The sequence below is a fragment of the Schistocerca cancellata genome, chromosome 5, assembly GCF_023864275.1.
Source record: "Schistocerca cancellata isolate TAMUIC-IGC-003103 chromosome 5, iqSchCanc2.1, whole genome shotgun sequence".
Classification (NCBI taxonomy): Eukaryota; Metazoa; Arthropoda; class Insecta; order Orthoptera; family Acrididae; genus Schistocerca; species Schistocerca cancellata.
Window position 1 is genome coordinate 268,847,467 of NC_064630.1, and position 19,964 is coordinate 268,867,430.

Here is a 19,964-nt window from a genome sequence, read left to right on the forward strand (position 1 = left end):
GTATTACAGGGGGCTGCAGACATATTATCGTTAGAACAGCGATCTTGCCTATCTTAAGATGCTGCAGTGCCTGTATTATTACTAATTACAATGCAAAGTTCCTTTGGTCAGACATGCATATGTCCAAAGGAACAGGCACTGCGGCGACTACAGCCGTTATGAAATGCATTGAATATATTCGCAGTTGCGAATATATACAATCTTCAGCTGTCTCGAATCCGGATTTCCAGCTTATCGTCAGCGGTCGCCTTACCATTTTTTAAAGTAGGAAACGGGTTAAGTAAACAAAACATCTTTATTTGTAGAAGCATAAATACAACAGAAAGGCCGTCCATCAGGCGGAAACAACATAAGACGTTACAATCGAACAATATGTGCAAAGTGATCCCGTCGGAGGTTCGAGTCCTCCCTCGGGCATGGGTGTGTGTGTGTTTGTCCTTAGGATAATTTAGCTTAAGTAGTGTGTAAGCTTAGAGACTGATGACCTTAGCAGTTAAGTCCCATAAGATTTCACACACTTTCAACATTTTCAATACGTGCAAAAGTGTTTATTAACAAGGTAGGGAGAGAAATAATAACAATAATACTGACATTAAAGCAAAAGGTGTGAGGCGTAGATAAAGAGGGAAGAAGGTTTGGCGATATGATAAGACTTGCAGGCACCCCCTGCTTGGCAGAAGGGGTGTGAAACAGAGTGGGCAGGGGTCAACATGCGAGGCTTGGCCACGTTGTCTGCGGCACCACTAGCAGGAAGGAGCACCCGAAAGGAGGGCAGAAGACAAGGAGGAGGGCACAATAGAATTGGACGAATGATCAGCGTCCTCTGGTACAGTGCATAAAAGGTCCATGCGCCTATTCCACCGTGGGTTACGATATAGAAATGTAGCGCGAGGTGTCTCAGTGTCAGCAGGGGGGGGGGGGGGGGGGGGAGTGTCGTACCAGTGTGGCACCATCCAGCTAAGCGGGGCTGATGTAAAGATCGCGCGAAAGCCATTGGCGAAGAAGGCGCGGTAGCGCGGTCGGTGCTCGACGTCATTGTGGGCGCTTTTGTAAATACTGCCGGAAGTCAAGTCGTGATTTATCACATACAGGTAAGTGATCGGCCACCCCTTGACCCATACACTCGCACAATTTTTGGTGGAGGGTAAATAAGTATCCTCAGGATGGATAAAAGTCCACGGGTCAATAGAGTCGGGCGGAATCGTTGAGATAGCAAGCAACGAACTGTCGAACCAGTTTCCAGACGTCACTGGTGGCAGCACAAGTCAGATGGCGGACATCGTAGTTCACGAGGTGGCAGATTGAACAAAGCGGGGTGTCCGTTAATCCGTTGGCTTGAAGACGTTTATTTGTGGTGTACTTTCACATGCGCCCTCGTTCCCTGTTGTCCGGACGTTGGAGGGAAGGAAACGCTGATGGACATGACGCCAAACCGTGGGCCACCGCATCGATGGACGTTTGAGTTCGATGTTGTTGCTAGATATGTAACGAAGCAATGGGGTGTAGAAATCTTTGGTTCGAGGAAGGTGCGTGCTCGACAAGTGAGTGTGAGCTGTGAGCATAACGATGAAATCAGGTGTGTGATGTGACCTTCTGGTACTGGCGGCGATATGGTCGCGTCCCTAAGAATGCCCAGGAGGTCAAGGTTGTGCAGTATTTAGGTAAGCGACGTTCACGGGTGGCCCCTGTCTCGGTAACGCGTTGAAGACATTCGGAACTGTGGAGGTGGGAGGTGTTTAGCTTCGACGGTGGATGACTGTTCCAGACCACTTGTTGCGGGAGGAGAATATTGCAGATGTAGACACAGTGGTCCGAAAAGGCCAAAGGCGAGAGACGCAAATCCTGTCAAGGCGGTTCGCGGAGTCAGTCGTATGGTAAGTATGTCCAGGTGCACTGCCGTGCCAAACTTCCAAGGTGTCGCGGATCACGGATCACGGAGGACAAGGCGCAGTTATTGGCAGGTGTTGTAGTGGAGCATTTGATCCTTAAGCCGCAGGACACAATTAAAATCACCCCCAAGCAAGCAAAGCACCAAAGAAATAAAGGGGATTTCTTCTGAATAGAAGTGTGCTCTGTGGCACCTGCGGGTGGAACCTGACGGAGCGTAAATGTTGACGAGTCCCCATGATAGTGACTGCCACGCCTCTAGCGGACGGAAGGTGGGTAATATCAGCCACCCGAATACCCACTCGGGCGTAGATGGCTACGCCACGTCGCAGGTGGTCACCAGGAGAAGCGTAAGTGTTATATCCCGCGACGTCCGGAAGTGTGGCCAAGTGGACTTCCTGCAGTAGCGCGATGTCTGTGTCCTATGCCCATATCATTTCTCGTAGCAGTTGAATTTCCACGCGGTAGCTGTTGTTAGTATTGATCGTTATTATTCGGTACGTTTGGAGTCGTGCCTCGCCGTGGAGGGGAACTAAATCAGCTGATGGTGAAGAGGGCCGAGGCAACGGTGAGCCGTGCCGTACGCCACCTAACGGCGTTATCGTCGTCCTAACCAGGTCTTCGTCTACGAGAACTCCGTCCCCAGCGTGTGGTTACGCCGGCGTCTACGTCGTCACTCAGCACTGTCGACGGCGCTGTCGTTGTGGCGTTCTTATGTTCCACCTCGTCCGTAGCAGCGGGGGACCGTCTCGGCAGCAGTCGTAACGGTGGAGTTCATTGGTTCGAGTGCAGCTGGGCGAGCCGGCAGTGTCGGTACCGGCACAACCAGAGCCGGCGGGCGTCTCGTCATTCATATCGTCGTCGTGCAGGTTCTCCGAGGCCTCGTCGGACCGGACGGCCTCTGCAGTCTCACGGGTGGGCTGTCTCGAGACCGCCTCTTGCCCCTTTTAAGTGAACGTTGTTCGCGTGTCCGTCCCTCTGTGCTGGGAGACGGGAGGGAATCGCGGCGTTCTGGGTGGAAGGACGTCGTGGGGGCGATAAGTGAAAGGTACGTCCATGCCATCGGCCGAGAGGGAATCGGAAATCGTCCCTGTCGTTAGTGGTGCCGGAGTAGCGTCAGATTGTGAGAGTGACACGTCGACCCCGGCGGTATCCGTAGCAGCTCGAAGGATCACCGGTACATGGTCCGACGGACGGCGGTTGGCGGAAGGAGAAGAAGCGCCGATGCGTAGGTGATCGATAAAAGAGTCGTCGGGGACGTCACGGTAGCGGCCGGCAATTGGGTGATGCGTCGCTTAAGACACTCAGAGCTGAGGTGGCCTTCTTTGCCGCACCTGGAACAGGGATTGGCCGCCGTATACGACGACCGCGCGGCACCTGCTGATTTGCAGGTAAGATGGCACGTGGCAGCGGAGATCGATGATGATCTGTCGTACACCGTTGAGGACGGGGTATGTTTGGAATTGCGCCCAGTGTTCGGCAGTGTGGCAGTGTACAGTGCCATGAGTGCGGAAAGCTGCGATAACGTCTTCGGCCGGGAGCTCGAAAACTCGTATTGTGCGCGTGCCGAAGCCTGCTTGGTCGACAGTGCCATCGGCGTGGCAAAAGCGTAGTCCATGTTTGGTGTCACGTTCTTTCGTATGCCGCGTCATTGTCGACTTTGACGTACACGGTACTGCTTAAGATGGACAAATAGATGCCCAAAATGTCGAAAACTGGGATCTTAGCTCCGTCGCTTAGGAAGCGTTCCATTTACAAGGCATTTGGTCGGGTGTAATCACAGCAGAAGGTGAATCGTAGTGCTGATTTTCGAAAACGGTTGACCATTATTCTGCAAAACGTAAGCGACACGTAAGTGACGGTCGCTGAAAGTAAACAACAGCGAGCGCTCGCGCTCCGCAGGCGGAAACAACAGCACGTCCGCACTGCACGGCTCGAAAGCCGGACTGTACCATTTGGCTACCTGTGCGCAATTGACGGCCAGGCCGAAACTTTCATATGTCGTTAACCGCCGCGCAGAGTGGCCTTGCGGTTTGAGGCGCCATGTCACGGATTGCGCAGCCCCTCCCGCCGGAGGTTCGAGTCCTCCCTCCTCGGGCATGGGTGTGAGTGTTCTTCTTAGCGTAAATTAGTTTAAGTAGTGTGCAAGTCTAGGGACCGACGATCTCAGTAGTTTGGTCCCTTAGGATTTCACACACACTTGAACATTTTTATTCGTTAATCATACGAGAACTTTCATAGTTTAGTGATTAGGTTTCTAGTAGTATTGTTAATAAATGGTACCGGTGATAATAAACGGTAGCCTTCACAAACTGCAGCCGCCTCCACTCCATGTTCGTGCTGTTGCCAACTGCTCCACTCCATCACTTTCTGGGGCATCGCTCATAATAACTAAATAACTCATGAAGTTATTCGCATTGTTTACATCTTTTCTTATTTTACAAAATGCTATTGTCAGATTATTTTAATAAGCACGCCCCACGCGCTCCATGAAGACTTTTAGTCTTTTTCTCAATTTGTATATGACGTTTTGTTTATTTGATAAACAGTATAATGTAGTTATAGGTTTTAGTATGCAAGCCGTGCCCTTGTAGCCAATCACAGCATAACATGCTCCGCTGGTTACACATCAGCTAAACACAGTAGGTCAACGAACTTAAGTACTGTATGTAAACCTACTACTGGCAACTTTTCTTGGTCGCAAATAACGAAATAATCATGGCTGTAAGACCCAGAAATGTTGCAGTATAGTTGGTGATGTCTGTCGTATTGTGCATGGTAGACTTTCCAATTAAGAGTGTCATAAAATATTAAACTTCCATTTCGTTGACATGGTGGTACCTTTATGTATTTGCATTTAATTTCGTGAAAATAAATCCTTATTAAATTGCTCAGTATTATTTAATCACTCTTTATTTATACTGTAAACTCATATAACATTCTGGTACATATTTGTTCAGAGATTGGGTATGCTTTGTGGAAGTAGTTAAAGGATTTTAGGTGGTAGCAGATGAAGAAGAAAGAAAATTACTAAACAAAAGTAGAAGTGAAAAAGTAGTAATCCTGATGTACAGTTACATAATCATTTGACGGGGAATATTTATATCTCCTGGAATTTGAATACTTTCACAGAGAAAGATCCAGAGCACATACACTGAAGTCATGGGATACCTCCTAATATCGTGTCTGACCTCCTCTTGCACGGTGTGTTGCTGCAATCAACGTGCATGGACTCAGAAAGTCATTGGAAGTCCCCTGTAGAAATCAGCCATGCCGCCTCTATAGCCGTCCATAATAAAGAGCGTTGCCGGAACAGGAGCTTCCTCACGAACTGATCTCTCGATAATGTTCCATCACTGATCGATAGGATTCATGTCCGGTGATCTGGGTGGCCAAATAATTCGTTCGAATTGTCCAGAATGTCCTTCAAATCTATCGTGAACAATTGTGGCCCGGTGACATGGCGCATTATCATCCATAAAATTTTCCTAGTTGTTTGGTAACATGAAGTTCACGAATGGCTACAAGTGACCTCCAAGTAGCCAAACGTAATCATTTACAGTCACTGATCGGTGCAGTTGGACCAGAGGATCCAGTCCATTCCATGTGAACACAGTCCACACCATTATGGATCCACAACCAGCTTGCACAGTGCCTTGTTGACCACTTGGGTCCATGGCTTCGTGGAGTCTGTGTCACAATCAAACTCTACCCTCAGCTCTTACCAAATGAAATCGGGACTCATCTGTCCAGGCCACGGTTTTCCAGTAGTCTAGGGTGCAACCGATATGGTCACAAGCCAAGGAGAGGTGCTGCTGGCGATGTCGTCCTGTTAGTAAAGGCATCCGCGTCGGTTATGTACTGCCGTAGTGTCGTACTTTCCACACTGATTTCTGTGGTTACTTCATGCAGTGTTTGTTTTCTGTCAGCAGCGACAACTCTACGCGAACGCCGCTGCTCTCGGTCGTTAAGTGAAGGCCGTCGGCCACTGCGTTGTCAGTGGTGGGAGGTAATTCCTGAAATGTGGTATTGTCGACACAGTCTTGACACTGTGGACCTCGTAATACTGAGTTCCCTACCGATTTCCGAAATCGAATGTCCCATGCGCTTAGCTCGAACTATCATGCTGCGATCAAAGTCTGTTAATTCCCGTCGTGCGGCTACAGCCACGTCGGAAAGCTTTCCACATGAATCAGCGGAGAACAAATGACTGTTACGCAAATGCACTGCCCTTTTATAAGTTATTCTTTCATGCCTATAAATTTTGTCATGAGATGGTATGCGACTCATCCTGCAATGGAAGAAACGAATTGTCACCACTCAGGACCACATATTTGTCCAACTTGACTATACAGGTAACTGATTCAGTTTGATAGTCCGAAGTGGCCAGGTAGGAAGGCAATAGTTGGGGGATTTTACTTTGTGATATTCAAAGTAGCGAATTCTCGGTTACGATGTCTTCACATTCATAAAAAAGAGAAATTGTACGTGTTGTCTCAAGGACAATGGTTTTTATAAATGTAAGTGTGCTGGAAAATAAAGAAGAATGTATATTTCTGTAGCTTTTCTTTCATCTGTAGCACAGGTTCTACTGATAAAATGGCTCTGAGCACTATGGGACTTAACATCTATGGTCATCAGTCCCCTAGAACTTAGAACTACTTAAACCTAACTAACCTAAGGACAGCACACAACACCCAGCCATCACGAGGCAGAGAAAATCCCTGACCCCGCCGGGAATCGAACCCGGGCGTGAGAAGCGAGAACGCTACCGCACGACCACGAGATGCGGGTCTACTGATAAAACTAAAAGCTTCTTGGTCTACCGGAAGTAATCGAGACGTGTGTTTTCCATCAGTATCCCAGAATGCAACTGTGTAAACAAATGGAATGGCTGAGACGTAATGGAATACCAAAATGTCACCAGACATTAGTTGTGAATAATATTAAATGAAACAGAGAAATGGCACAACTGACAGAACTGGATAGTGGAGACTGCTGGCTTCGCAAACCTGCAGCACCAGCTCGCAGTGTGACCAACTCACCTGAACAGCTCGTTGATGGTGGAGACGCCGGCGTCGCTCTGCAGCAGCTCCTCGAACTCTTTCATGGCTGCATCCACCACTGGTACGCAGTTAGGATCAAACGTCTGCATGCTCCCAGCCACCACTTCCAGGTACTCTGCAGCCAACGACACTCCATTTCAGTAAAATCACACAGACGTTTGAATGCATTGGTTCTATGGTTTTTGGTCTCACAATTGGCATTTCGCCCTAGCATGAAAAATATTTCCCTTTAATTCCGGAAAGGGTCTCCACATAAGTAATACTTGCAGTTTTGCCAGAAACTGACATTTTGAGCCCGTGGCTGTGCACAAAATATAGGTTGAGTCTTACATATATAAGTAGCATTTATTTTCATCCTGATTGACTATATAGCAAGGTTTTATTTTTTGTGATGGATAGGAATGAGGAAATGACTACTGTCTTTGATTTCCAACATAAACCATTATTTAGTATAAATGGAGTTTTCATTGTTTCAAATAAGTAGATGGGAAATTTCAAACTGAGGGATTCCAGATCCATTCAGTGTCAGTCACAAACTGTGCTCCATGTTTTTTTCAGCAAATATTTCAGTCTCACGCACCTATAATCCGGTAGAGCTGATCAAGCTTATTCATAAATGGTTTTCTGAACCTACTATAGTCAGAGATGTACAAATATATGATTTGAGCGTGTTTTTAATAAATTGTAGGGATTCTGTTTCTGGCTCACCTGGGAGAGTATTCATTTACGAACGTACTCTTCGACCAAATCCTTATCAACACTTATATATCAAAACTGTACGCTGTCTCTATTGCTAAGAGACCTGAGGGAGAGGCAGAACACCAGAAAATGGAAAGCTCACTGTTTATACACGTTTGTAGAACGGCCTGTAACAATTGTTTTGTGGCAGTGGAAAAAGAAGGTGAGCAGGAAAGATTGGTGCTTGACTACAAGCATTTAAATGAGGTCTTAGATAGAACCTTCGGAAAATGTGAATAAACTGCAGTAAACGGCACTCAAACGAAAACGAGACGAATGTAAAAAATTAAGTAAACTGTTTATTATTTCAGAAGTAATCAACATAACCGTTAATACGTTTTTTTAACAGTTAAGCCGGTTCCTGTAAAGTTATGATGACATTTTTCTTTTAGTACAAGGACCCAATGCTCATTGACTTTCTGGAACATGGTGCCACAACTAAACCACTGTCGTACATGGACACTTCGGAAAAATTGAAACACGCCATCAAGTCCAAACGCTCAGGAATGTTGGCGATCGGCATCATTCTGTTGAGGTATAATACCAAGATTGTTTCGACTATTCTGATGGAATTTCGCTGGAAGCTCTTACAGATCCTGCACAAAGTGCCAGTCTGTCTCCAAACGATTTTCGTATTTTTGGAGCCTTGGAGAAAGACAATCAAGGGCGTTCATTTGCTTTGAACAAGGAGGTGCACGCTTGGATAAAATCACGGTTCTGCAGGCAACTGCAAATATCTTTCCGTGAAAGTAATGACCATCCTGTCTCACTGTGAGATAAATGTATTAACGGTTATGATGATTACTGTTGAAATGATAAACAGTTTACTTACTGCCGGCCGAAGTGGCCGTGCGGTTAAAGGCGCTGCAGTCTGGAACCGCAAGACCGCTACGGTCGCAGGTTCGAATCCTGCCTCGGGCATGGATGTTTGTGATGTCCTTAGGTTAGTTAGGTTTAACTAGTTCTAAGTTCTAGGGGACTAGTGACCTCAGAAGTTGAGTCCCATAGTGCTCAGAGCCATTTTTTAGTTTACTTACTTTCTTCCACCTGTCTCGTTTTCATTTGGCTATCCCTGATACATAAAATGCAAAATACTTAACTGATGACCGGCTTGGACTTGACATCGGGTTTCCAGCAGATAGCCATAGCTACCAAGACTAGTAAGTACACTGTATAATGGTATATGTTAACAATATAATGTTCTGCGCCATTTGTCCTGAATGGCTATGTAATACAGTTCATGTTCCCTAGGTCTTTTGAGCGCAGATCTTGTATCCAAACTAACAATGTTATGATGATATTTTGTATCTCTTCGTGACTGGATAGCTCTCTATGAATTACTGCAAAGTATATTTGAAGCATTGCAAAGGGGAGGCGCCTGATTTGGAATCTGCTAAAAATATGATAATCTTCGTGAAGGGTATAATAAAGAAATGTGAGATCACGTTGGTTAGTGAGAGACATAGACCTATTACTTGTCACCCGCATCCAAATATAAGAAATAATTCAGATCATTTTATGTTTTATGTGGATACTATAGGAAACTTGTGATAGAATAATGTTTATATTCGCCTTGCACAAGTGAATAAGTCAAGAAAAATGGAATGAAGATCTGAGGGAGGTACTGACAGAAAGTATTTGATCCTGTGAAAGAGGTCCCGTGCTATAGCAATATTTTATGTTGACCTATTTCGTCATTACTTATTCATTTATCCACCAATAGTGGTAATCTTGGTCATGGAGCAGAGGAGTTTCGAGAATGTTGAGTAAATGGTGAACATAGACGTGAAACTGCTTTAACAAACAGGATACTCCTGAAACAGGAAACTGGAACACACTGACAAAACATAATTGCTAGAAGTACCTCAGGCAATAACCAAATTTAAATATCACCCGTTGGTCGCATTATAGTAGTATGTTCGCTCCATAAAGCATTCTGCTACCTAAAAGAGTGTCATATGGAACGTAGCCTATTGGGAAGATGGGCACTCCTTAGGCAATAGTTTCATTATCAAATACAGATAATCTGGTGACTGATGTCCTCTCTAGATTACCACTGTTAAATTTGTTGTTCCTCCTTCTGCTTTACGCTTGTGTACTGTTTCTTTTGAGATGGACCAATGAACTGTTGTTTTATCCCTGCTTTATTTAAAAGTGGTTTATGTATGCGTAGTTGAATCAGTGTTAACTTAACAACTTGTCACCACATGTCGAGTGCCCGACGACTACCTAAGAGTATAATATACCGTCTGTGGGCTTGCACCCTGATATCATACTGGGCTGCGACCTCAAAATTTATTGATTGTGATCTAAGGAACCTATTTGAGTAAATTGTTTTGCCCGAAATCTCTAAAGCATGAAATATATATATGCAACTAACTGAAGCCAGTTTGTTTATTGGCATACACCTTTCGCTTCATTTATTTGGGAAGCATCATCAGTCGCCTGTAATACATATTTCCTTTTATACATACAATAAACGTATTATTTGGTAGATGTAATATGCTGTTAGATTACATTTTGTCGTATTTCTCTCTTGTTTTCTGGGTTGAAATCACCTTCTGAGGACAAAATTTTTAATCTCAACTTATCGTTCGGTGTTACCTACGATTTCCAGCGCTGTTGACTCATGGGTGTGGTTCTGGAGATGTATTTGTTAGTTTCCATACACCATCTGGCCGATTTCAGACGTCCTTTCACCCACATCTGTCACATCGCATATATAACTTACACTTTCCATTTTGTGATCAACATATGTGTGTTTTCGGTGTGTAATGTTGCCAACTGTTGTTGTGTCTTTGTCCGTCTTTTGTACGTGTTGGCCGGCCGAAGTGGCCGCGCGGTTCTGGCGCTGCAGTCTGGAACCGCGAGACCGCTACGGTCGCAGGTTCGAATCCTGCCTCGGGCATGGATGTGTGTGATGTCCTTAGGTTAGTTAGGTTTAACTAGTTCTAAGTTCTAGGGGACTAATGACCTCAGCAGTTGAGTCCCATAGTGCTCAGAGCCATTGTACGTGTTGTGTTGTGGTTTGATATTTTTCATTTGTGGTGTGTGTGAATTTGTGTGTAATTGTGTAATACTTTCTTGTGAGGGTGAATTTTTTTATTTTTAATATGGTTATTTGTGTGTGTGTGTGTGTGTGTGTGTGTGTGTGTATTTTGCTGTGCGTAAATATGTGTTTTTTTATATAAAGGAGATTCATTAATTATTTATCTTGGTTACATTTCGGTTTGTTATTGTTTTGGTGGCTAGCACAGCAGTATCGATGCAGTTGTTCAGCATACTGTGGCAGCCATTCTTTTGGCAGCCAACCAAGCCATTCCATTTTTCATGGGATCTCCCCCTCAGAAGACAATATTCTGCATCAAAGGTATTGGCAAAGATCAGACGACGCTACAGCTTCCAGTACTCTGCAGGTGTACCAACTATTTCTTTAGGTGGTGCTATTTATACTGACCCAGACTCTGTCACCGAACATTTTCCTTAGCTTTGTGGTCACACATCTACATCTGAGAACTACCATCCCGTATATCGGCTCATAAAATAGTGGGTGGACCGAATATGCTTGCCTTTTACTACCTGCCACCTAGAGCCATGCAATGCTCCATTCAGTGTATGGGAATTCTCCAGTGCCCTATCCCATTGCCCTGATGCAGACCAAGGGTCAGACAACATCCACAACCTAATGCTGAAATATCTCTCAGTGGACTGTCAGCAATACATCCTTGCCCTCTTTAATCGGATCTGAAATGAGGGTGAGTTCCCATCTGAGTGGAGAGAAAGCGCGATTGATCCAGTATTGAAACTGAGTAAGAACCCCTCGAAATTGACAGTTAGCACGCAATCACCGTTACTGGCAGTCTCTGTAAGTTGCCCAAACACATGGTGAGTGAGCGACAGGGTTGGCTTCTTGAATCCTGAGGCCTTTTGACTCCATCTCAGGGAGGCTTTTGGAAAGGCCGCTCCACGGCCGACAATTTGGTTCACCGTGAGTCCACCATTTGGACGGTCTTTGCTCGTCGTCAGCATCTCATGACTGCCTTTTTCGACCAACAAAAGGATTAAGGCGTGACATGGCGTCACTACGTCCTAACTACGTTACATGAGTGGGGTCTCCAGTGGGTCCCGATATTTGGCAAGAATTTCCTGTAACACCATCCATTCCAAGTTCAGGTGGGGTCCCACAGGGCTCTGTAATGAGCGTCCATATCTTTCTGGTGGCCATCAATAGTCTAGTGGCGGCTGCAGGGTCTCCGGTTTCACGCTTCTCATATGCCAACGGTTTTTGCTTTTATTATTACCTCTCTAGTATGGTTGTGGCTGAGTGTTGCCTGCAGGGAGCCAAAAAAAGGGGCAGTCATGGGCTGTCAACCATGGCTTTCGGTTTTCAGACTCATGCCATATACTTCCGTAGCCACTGTAGTGCGCATTCACACCTAGAGCTTTACCTAGACGATCAGTTACCTATTTCTGCCACAAACCAACAACATCTGCTGAATTATGCCATATACATCTACATCTACATCCACACTCCGCAAGCCACCTGACGGTGTGTGGCGGAGGGTACCCTGAGTACCTCTATCGGTTCTCCCTTTTATTCCAGTCTCGTACTGTTCGTGGAAAGAAGGATTGTCGGTATGCTTCTGTGTGGGCTCTAATCTCTCTGATTTTATCCTCATGGTCTCTTCGCGAGATATACGTAGGAGGGAGCAATATACTGCTTGACTCTTCGGTGAAGGTATGTTCTCGAAACTTTAACAAAAGCACATACCGAGCTACTGAGCGTCTCTCCTGCAGAGTCTTCCGTTGGAGTCTATCATCTCCGTAACGCTTTCGCGATTACTAAATGATCCTCTAACGAAGCGCGCTGCTCTCCGTTGGATCTTCTCTATGTCTTGTATCAACCCTATCTGGTACGGATCCCACACTGCTGAGCAGTATTCAAGCAGTGGGCGAACAAGCGTACTGTAACCTACTTCCTTTGTTTTCGGATTGCATTTCCTTAGGATTCTTCCAATGAATCTCAGTCTGGCATCTGCTTTACCGACGATCAACTTTATATGATCATTCCATTTTAAATCACCCCTAATGCATACTCCCAGATAATTTATGGAATTAACTGCTTCCAGTTGCTGACCTGCTATTTTGTAGCTAAATGATAAGGGATCTATCTTTCTATGTATTCGCAGCACATTACACTTGTCTACATTGAGATTCAATTGCCATTCCCTGCACCATGCGTCAATTCGCTGCAGATCCTCCTGCATTTCAGTACAATTTTCCATTGTTACAACCTCTCGATACACCACAGCATCATCTGCAAAAAGCCTCAGTGAACTTACGATGTCGTTAGTAGCTTCTCTGAACATCCGAACTACCATGACCTTTTCCCTGGAACAGAGCTCCACCTCCCACAGCAGCGACCCATAACTACGATTACAATTGCTGCACGCCTCCAATGTCCCTGTTCGGAACTGCAGCTTCCTCTGCTGTCGCCTCTGGTCAGGGAGACATTGCATCTGCCCCCATGGTTTGTGCCCCCACAACGGATTTGCCTCGAAAGTCTCCTTTGGTCCAAAAGATTCCGTTGACACTACTATTTTTCAATGCATGTTCTTGGTCGTTCTTGAGAAGTATTCAGGTTCGGAAGTGATATTCACCAATGGCTCAAGAGTCGAAAGATGAACAGGCTTTGCATACACACATGCACAGTGCAGTGAACACCACTCTCTGCCTAATGGCTGCAGTGTCTTCACTGCTGAATTGATGCCCTTACCCATGTTCGTTCTTGCACTGGCAAAAGTAGTCCAGTCTTTAGTAACTCACTTAGCAGCCTTAAGGCTATGGATCAGTGCTTCTCTCCTCAACCACTTGTTCCAGCTTCCAGGATTTTGTCTCTGGCCTCCATTAAGCTGGGTGGCCATTTGTTTTCGTTTGGACCCCCACTCATGTTGTGATTTCGGGAAATGAACGAACTCACCAGATGGCCAAGCTGACAATCAGGTTGCCAATTCTGGAAATGGGGATCCCAGAACTACATTTTCAGTCGTTTATGCCCCACCGATTTCTGGAAGTCTGGAACTCGGATTGGCCTGCCCTAATCTCCTCAAACATACTGAGGACAATAAAGGAGACCACGACCATGTGGCAGTCTACCAAGCAAGGTTTCACAGGGAATCCACCATCCTCAGTAGATTCCACATTGGCCACACTCGGCTGGCACATGGTCGCATTCTCAGGCATGCGGCTCTCCCTCACTGCCAATGAGAAGCCCTCCTGATGGTGACCCACTTACTCATAGACTGCCCTAATTTGCCTACTTTAGGGTGGCATCTTATTCTTCCTGACATGCAGCCTCTGATGCTAGGAGACGACGCCGATTCAGCTGACGTTGTGTTACATTTTGCCTGTGAATGTTGTTTCTGTTCGTTGCTTTAAGGAATAGACAGCCTGAGGGGTTTGTGTGGCACGTCTCTCCAGCTGACCCCTCCCCCCCTCTCCCCAGGCGTCTCTTGGTGACCCTCGCTGGGTGGCCCAGCCTGACTTCTATTGTTTCCACCTATTTACTCTCTTTATTCTTTTTCATTTCTTGGTTTTAACGCCTTTTCTTGACTGACTTTTAACACTTAGCCTATGCTTTTTCTGGGATTTTATCTGTTTTTTATTGTGTTAGTTACACTTCAGCTTTCCAGGTTTTCTCTTTCACCTCTTTCCTTTGATGACAACTCTTGGTTTGCCACTTAACGGGCAAAGGGGTTGATGAACTTATGTCCCTTTCACCCCATACCAACCAACTGATCAATGGTCATGTAGACAAAATCAGAAAAAATTTTGAAGCCACACAACAATTCTTCCCACACACACACCACTCGTGGCCGTATCACGAGCTGACGTGGCAGTGCTGCACATAATACCCTCTGCTACAAATGTTAATATGGGTTCTGGAATATGGATGTATATATTTAAGGGTCAGTCAAATGAAAACAAGTCATTTAGGAGAAAAGCAAGTAAATTGTTTGTTATTACAAAAGTAATCGATAGCTGTTACTACATGTATGCCAGCGTAAGGATCCAAAAATATGGAAATCATAGAGATGTGAGCGGGCCCACGTCTTGGCAGGGTTGTTCCGAGTACGCTGCAGAAGCGTCGCAAGGAAGCCCTTACACATCCGTCGCACAGTCCCGATCTCTTTCCATGCGATTTCCATACTTTGGAGTCATGAAGAAAGACATTCCTGGTCATCGATATGGTTCGGACGCAGAGATGCACAATTTGATACATTCATAGTTCCGTAGGCAGCTGCAAACATTTTTCCATGAGGGCACTGCCCTCTTTTCTCACATTCGGATAAATGTATTAGAAGTTAAGACGATTACTTTTGAAATAATGAACTATTTACTTACTTTGCCTATCTGTGTCGCTTTCATTTGACTTTCCCTTTTAGATATAGGGATTACAAGATGAGAAACCTGATAAAAGAGACACAAACACCAAGTCTAGAGTACGATTGCAGGGAGAAGTATCAGAACCTTTTGAAATCAGGACGGGAATTAGATCTGGTGCCGGATCTGCTATTGAAAAAACATGGATCACACGAGGCCAATCTGAACACAGACTGCTTCGCCTTCGCTGTGAAAAAGGAGATCAGTATAATATGGCAAGACCACCACAACATGGGTGAAAGAAGTTACTAAAGACGTCTGGCTACAGAAGATATAATGGATGGTAACACGTTCAAAATAGTAATGGACATACACAAAGAGTTCAGAATACCAGAGGAAAAAACAGAGATCCCTAGCGAACTGACAGAGAGAAGCTTGGAGTCAGAACACGAGGTGTTCGGAGTAGAAAACACAGGAACGTGAATACCATAAACCAAACGCAGTTCATAGAAGTCCGACAGGAAAAAAAAGAAAAATTCTTTTACACGGGTTGGAGTAAAATTGTCACGAAATTTTAACCCTGGAGAGCTGATGCCAGTAGGAATCAAAATTACTAATGTTGTGTAGGTCGACAACGCACAATTTCTAAACTACGGAAACTTGGCGCCACCCGATCCGATTTGCAGCGGGATTGCCCTGTTGCCGGATGCTCTGGACAACGCAAACCGCGAATGCTTTGGCTGCCGGAGATCGCGATGTATCCAAGGCGGCCCGCACGCTCAGTAGTAGAGCGCCAACTCTGGGGGTCTGTGGTCCCGACACATCCATTGTAGTTGCATGATAAGACGTACCGGAAACAAACCCGTCAACAGCTATTATCTCGCGTACAGAAAGTTTTACAAATTGTGTCAGCCCTGATAAGGACCTCTTTTGTAGCTAGGACATTGTTCAGTTAAAGCAGGTGTTTGAACTGGTGACCCACTGATGCGACACAAGCTTGGTAACGTTGAACGGTATTTCGCCGAACTCTTTCAAAGATTCTTGGAATTGCCCTGATGTGATTGGCGGCATGTTGAATGCGATCCATTAATTCCTCTTTGTTTGTAGCTGGTTCACGTCCGGCTGGGTGAACTGGAACCTTGAAGAATCCCCACAGGAAAAAGTTCAGTGGCGTTAGGTCTGGTGGTCGCGGGGGCCATGTCCTACGACCACCTCTGCCTATTGCCCGGCCGTCGAAGAGTTCATTTAAATATCTGCGCACAGCACGAATGTCATGTGCGGGCGCCCCATCATGCTGCAACCACATGCGTAGCCGTATGACCATGGGAACATCTCCCAGTAGGCCAGGTAGAGTTTCTTGCAAAAAGTGAAGGTAATTTGCCCCGGTAAGTCTAGGAGGTAGACGGACGGGCCCAGTCAGATTGTTACCCACAATGCCTGCCCAAATGTTGAGCGAAAATCGTTCCTAGTGTCCGTGGACGTAGGTGACGTGAGGATTTCCCCTTGCCCAGTAATGAACGTTTCGAGTGTTGTATAGGCCATCCCGATGGAAGGTGCACTCATCAGTAAACAACACAATGGGGGGAAGTCGGGATCTCGTGCAACACGTCACAGAAACCACCGGCAAAACCATAGCCTGTGTTCATAGTCCGCCACACAATTTAGGTCTTGGACAGGGTGGAAACTAAATAGATGCTGGCCTTCATCGCACAAAACCTCCCAGACTAACCGATGATGACCACCATGGTACCCAACTGCTCGAGTACTTGTCGTAGGTCTTCATCGAAGCGCTCGAGAACAGTCTCTGAAAGTGCAGCATCACTATGATATCCCGCTAACGAGCCTGTTTCGCCAAGTCGCCGGTGAATTGCTTTAGACATATGCGAGTGCGGGAGGCGTCTTGCTGGGTACCGTTCCTCATACAACCTTCGACCTTCATGCCCATTACTGTCGGCTAATCCATAAACAAAAACCATATCTCGTTGTTGTTCAAACGAATACTGTGTCGCCATGTTTGCAGTATGACTAAATCTCCGATGACGTGTGTGTGCTCTGAAGCGAAGCGTATGTGTGAATTCCTCTGACGTGAGGTGGAGACAAACAGCAAGACCTATTCGAAACGTGTGCGTATCACGTTGGGGCAGTGACGGGGCGAGGGATGTTGGTATGTGTGAAACGACAACCATAGCGCTGCCCGTCAACCGACGAACGGCAAAAGAACAATCCCACGAACAATCGGAGCGCGAGGCACCAGGTTCCCGTAGTTTAAAAATGGTGAGTTGTCGACCTACACAACATTAGTAATTTTCGTTCCTACTAGCATCAGCTATCCAGCATTAAAATTTCGTGACACGGTTTCCCTCCACCCTGTGTACGTCCTCCTCGTCATCCACTTCTCTGCGTATCAGGTTTTGCCTGTCATGCCCACGTATACTGATTGGTCCAAGACGTTCCAATTTGTTTTGAGTGTCCCTAAGCTTCTCCGTCTTGTTCGTTTACATTTGTACAATATTTTTGATGTTTTCTTTGCTTCTATTTTTATTTTATTTGTGGGTATTAATCGTAAATCTGCTCTTAACTCTCATTTTCCTTTTCGCTGTTGTCTTGTATATGCTACTAGATCCCTGAGAAATCTCATTTCTGCAGGCTGAAGTATTACGAGGGTAATCCGAATAGTAAGGTCTCCTATTTTCTTATAAGTACATATACCTGTTTATTTCTACAATAGTTTACATCAGTCTACAACTTGAGCATTTAGCTATTTTTCGACACAATCTCCATATCTGTCGATGCATTTTTGTAGGTGCTATGGCAGTTTTTGTATGCCCATGTCATACCAGCTCACCGCCATGCTGTTTAGAAAGTTATGAACCTCTTCTTTCACCTCGTCGTCGGAACTGAATCGCTGGGACCACAATTAACGCTGACAGGTACTGTGAGACACTGAAAAAACTCAAACGGGCAATTCAGAACCGGAGAGGAGGAATGTTGAGCAAGGGCGTACACATTCTCCATGACAACGCTCGCCCACAGATCGCTCGGCAAACCGTTGCTCTCCTGCAACAGTTTCAGTGGAACATAATCACCCACCTACCCACCCTATAGTCCTGGTTTGGCGCCCAGTGACTATCACCTGTTCCCTAGGTTAAAAGAACATTTGCCCAGAAAGCGATTCAGCTCCGACGACGATGTGAAAGAAGAACTTCGTAACTTTTTGAACAGCATGGAAGCGAGCTGGTGTGATATGGGCACAGAAAAACTACCACAGCGTCTACAAAAATGCATCGACAGAAATGGTAATTATGTCGAAAAATAGCTAAATGTTCAAGCTGTAAACTGATGTAAACCATTGTAGAAATAAACAGGTCTATGTACTTATAAAAAATAGGAGACCTTACTTTTGGAATTACCCTCGTAATATAGCCTTTTTCGTTGTTATCAAGGTTTCACTTCGATAAGTTACAAATACAAGTGACAGCGTTTTTTAAAATTCTAGAAGTGTCTCTTTCCTTACCTTCCTTAAGGTTCATTTAGTATTACCATTCATTAATTTAAATTTCTCTGTCTTATGTTGAAAGTCAATTTCGTCTTCTTGTGATATACCTGGTGATCAAAAAGTCAGTATAAATTTGAAAACTTAATAAACCACGGAATAATGTAGATAGAGAGATAAAAATTGACACACATGCTTGGAATGACATGGGGCTTTATTAGAACAAAACAAAAAAAAACAAAGTTCACAAAATGCCCGACAGATGGGCGTCGTTTGCTGATGATCGTGTGCTCAGCCGCCACTTTCGTCATGCTTGGCCTCCCAGGTCCCTAGACCTCAGTCTGTGCGATTATTGGCTTTGGGGTTACCTGAAGACGCAAGTGTATCGTGATCGACCGACATTTCTAGGGATGCTGAAAGACAACATTCGACGCCAGTGCCTCACCATAACTCCGGACATGCTTTACAGTGCTATTCACAACATTATTCCTCGACAATAGCTACTGTTGAGGAATGATGGTGGACATATTGAGCATTTCCTGTAAAGAACATCATCTTTGCTTTGTCTTGCTTTGTTATTCTAATTATTGCTATTCTGATCAGATGAAGCGCCATCTGTCGGACATTTTTTGAACTTTCGTATTTTTTTTTTCCTAATAAAACCCCATGTCATTCCAAGCATGTGTGTCAATTTGTACCTCTCTATCTACATTATTCCGTGATTTATTCAGTTTTCAAATTTATACTGACTTTTTTATCACCCGGTACTGCATCCAACGTGTTTAAAACTTTCTAATTACTCAAAATTGGAAAACAAATGTCAATGGACATTTTTTTGTCATACATTAAAGCACATGTAGAGTTGGAAATACGGAATGAATAATCACAGCGACGCAGTCAGCTGTTGCTAGCGTCCAGAAGGTTACCTGGGAAGTTGGCCTGTGCGAGGACGGGTGCGCTGGAGGCGACGGCTCCGTCGATGATGTCCGGGTAGCGGAGGCGCGCCCAGGCGGCCAGGTTGCCGGCGTACGAGCCGCCGAAGACTACCCACTTGGCGGCGTACAGCTCAGGGTTTTGCAGGCGCTGCTGCTGAATGAAGTAGGCCAGGTCCTCCAGCGCCTGCGTCGAGTTCAGGTAGCGCAGGTTCGCCGTGCTGATGTCCCTGCGGAAGCAAGTGGTTGGGCTCACCGAATATGCTTACGCTGATCGTTTTCAAAAAGTGTTGCATTGTAGGAGGAAGTAAATCTGGGGTTTCAGTAAAATACAGGGTTGTTCGTAAGCATTTCCGGAGTTTCAGAGGACGACTGCGCCAATGACTAGAAAATGTACAGAAGATTCGTGATAGACGTTGTGCCGTAGTTGCGCTAGAGATCAGGTGTGTCATACATAACAAGTAA

At 45.5% G+C, this 19,964-nt stretch overlaps 1 protein-coding gene across 1 annotated transcript in view; it reads right to left on the bottom strand.

The window, feature by feature from the left end:
* LOC126188488 (putative serine protease K12H4.7) overlaps positions 1–19,964 on the bottom strand; it is an 83,071-nt gene that overhangs the window by 22,157 nt on the left and 40,950 nt on the right. The window contains exons 3-4 of the mRNA XM_049930091.1: positions 19,494–19,729; positions 6,933–7,068 (exon numbers count right to left, since the gene is read on the bottom strand). Coding sequence (XP_049786048.1) covers positions 6,933–7,068; positions 19,494–19,729 — 372 coding nt within the window. The remainder of the gene's footprint in view (positions 1–6,932; positions 7,069–19,493; positions 19,730–19,964) is intronic.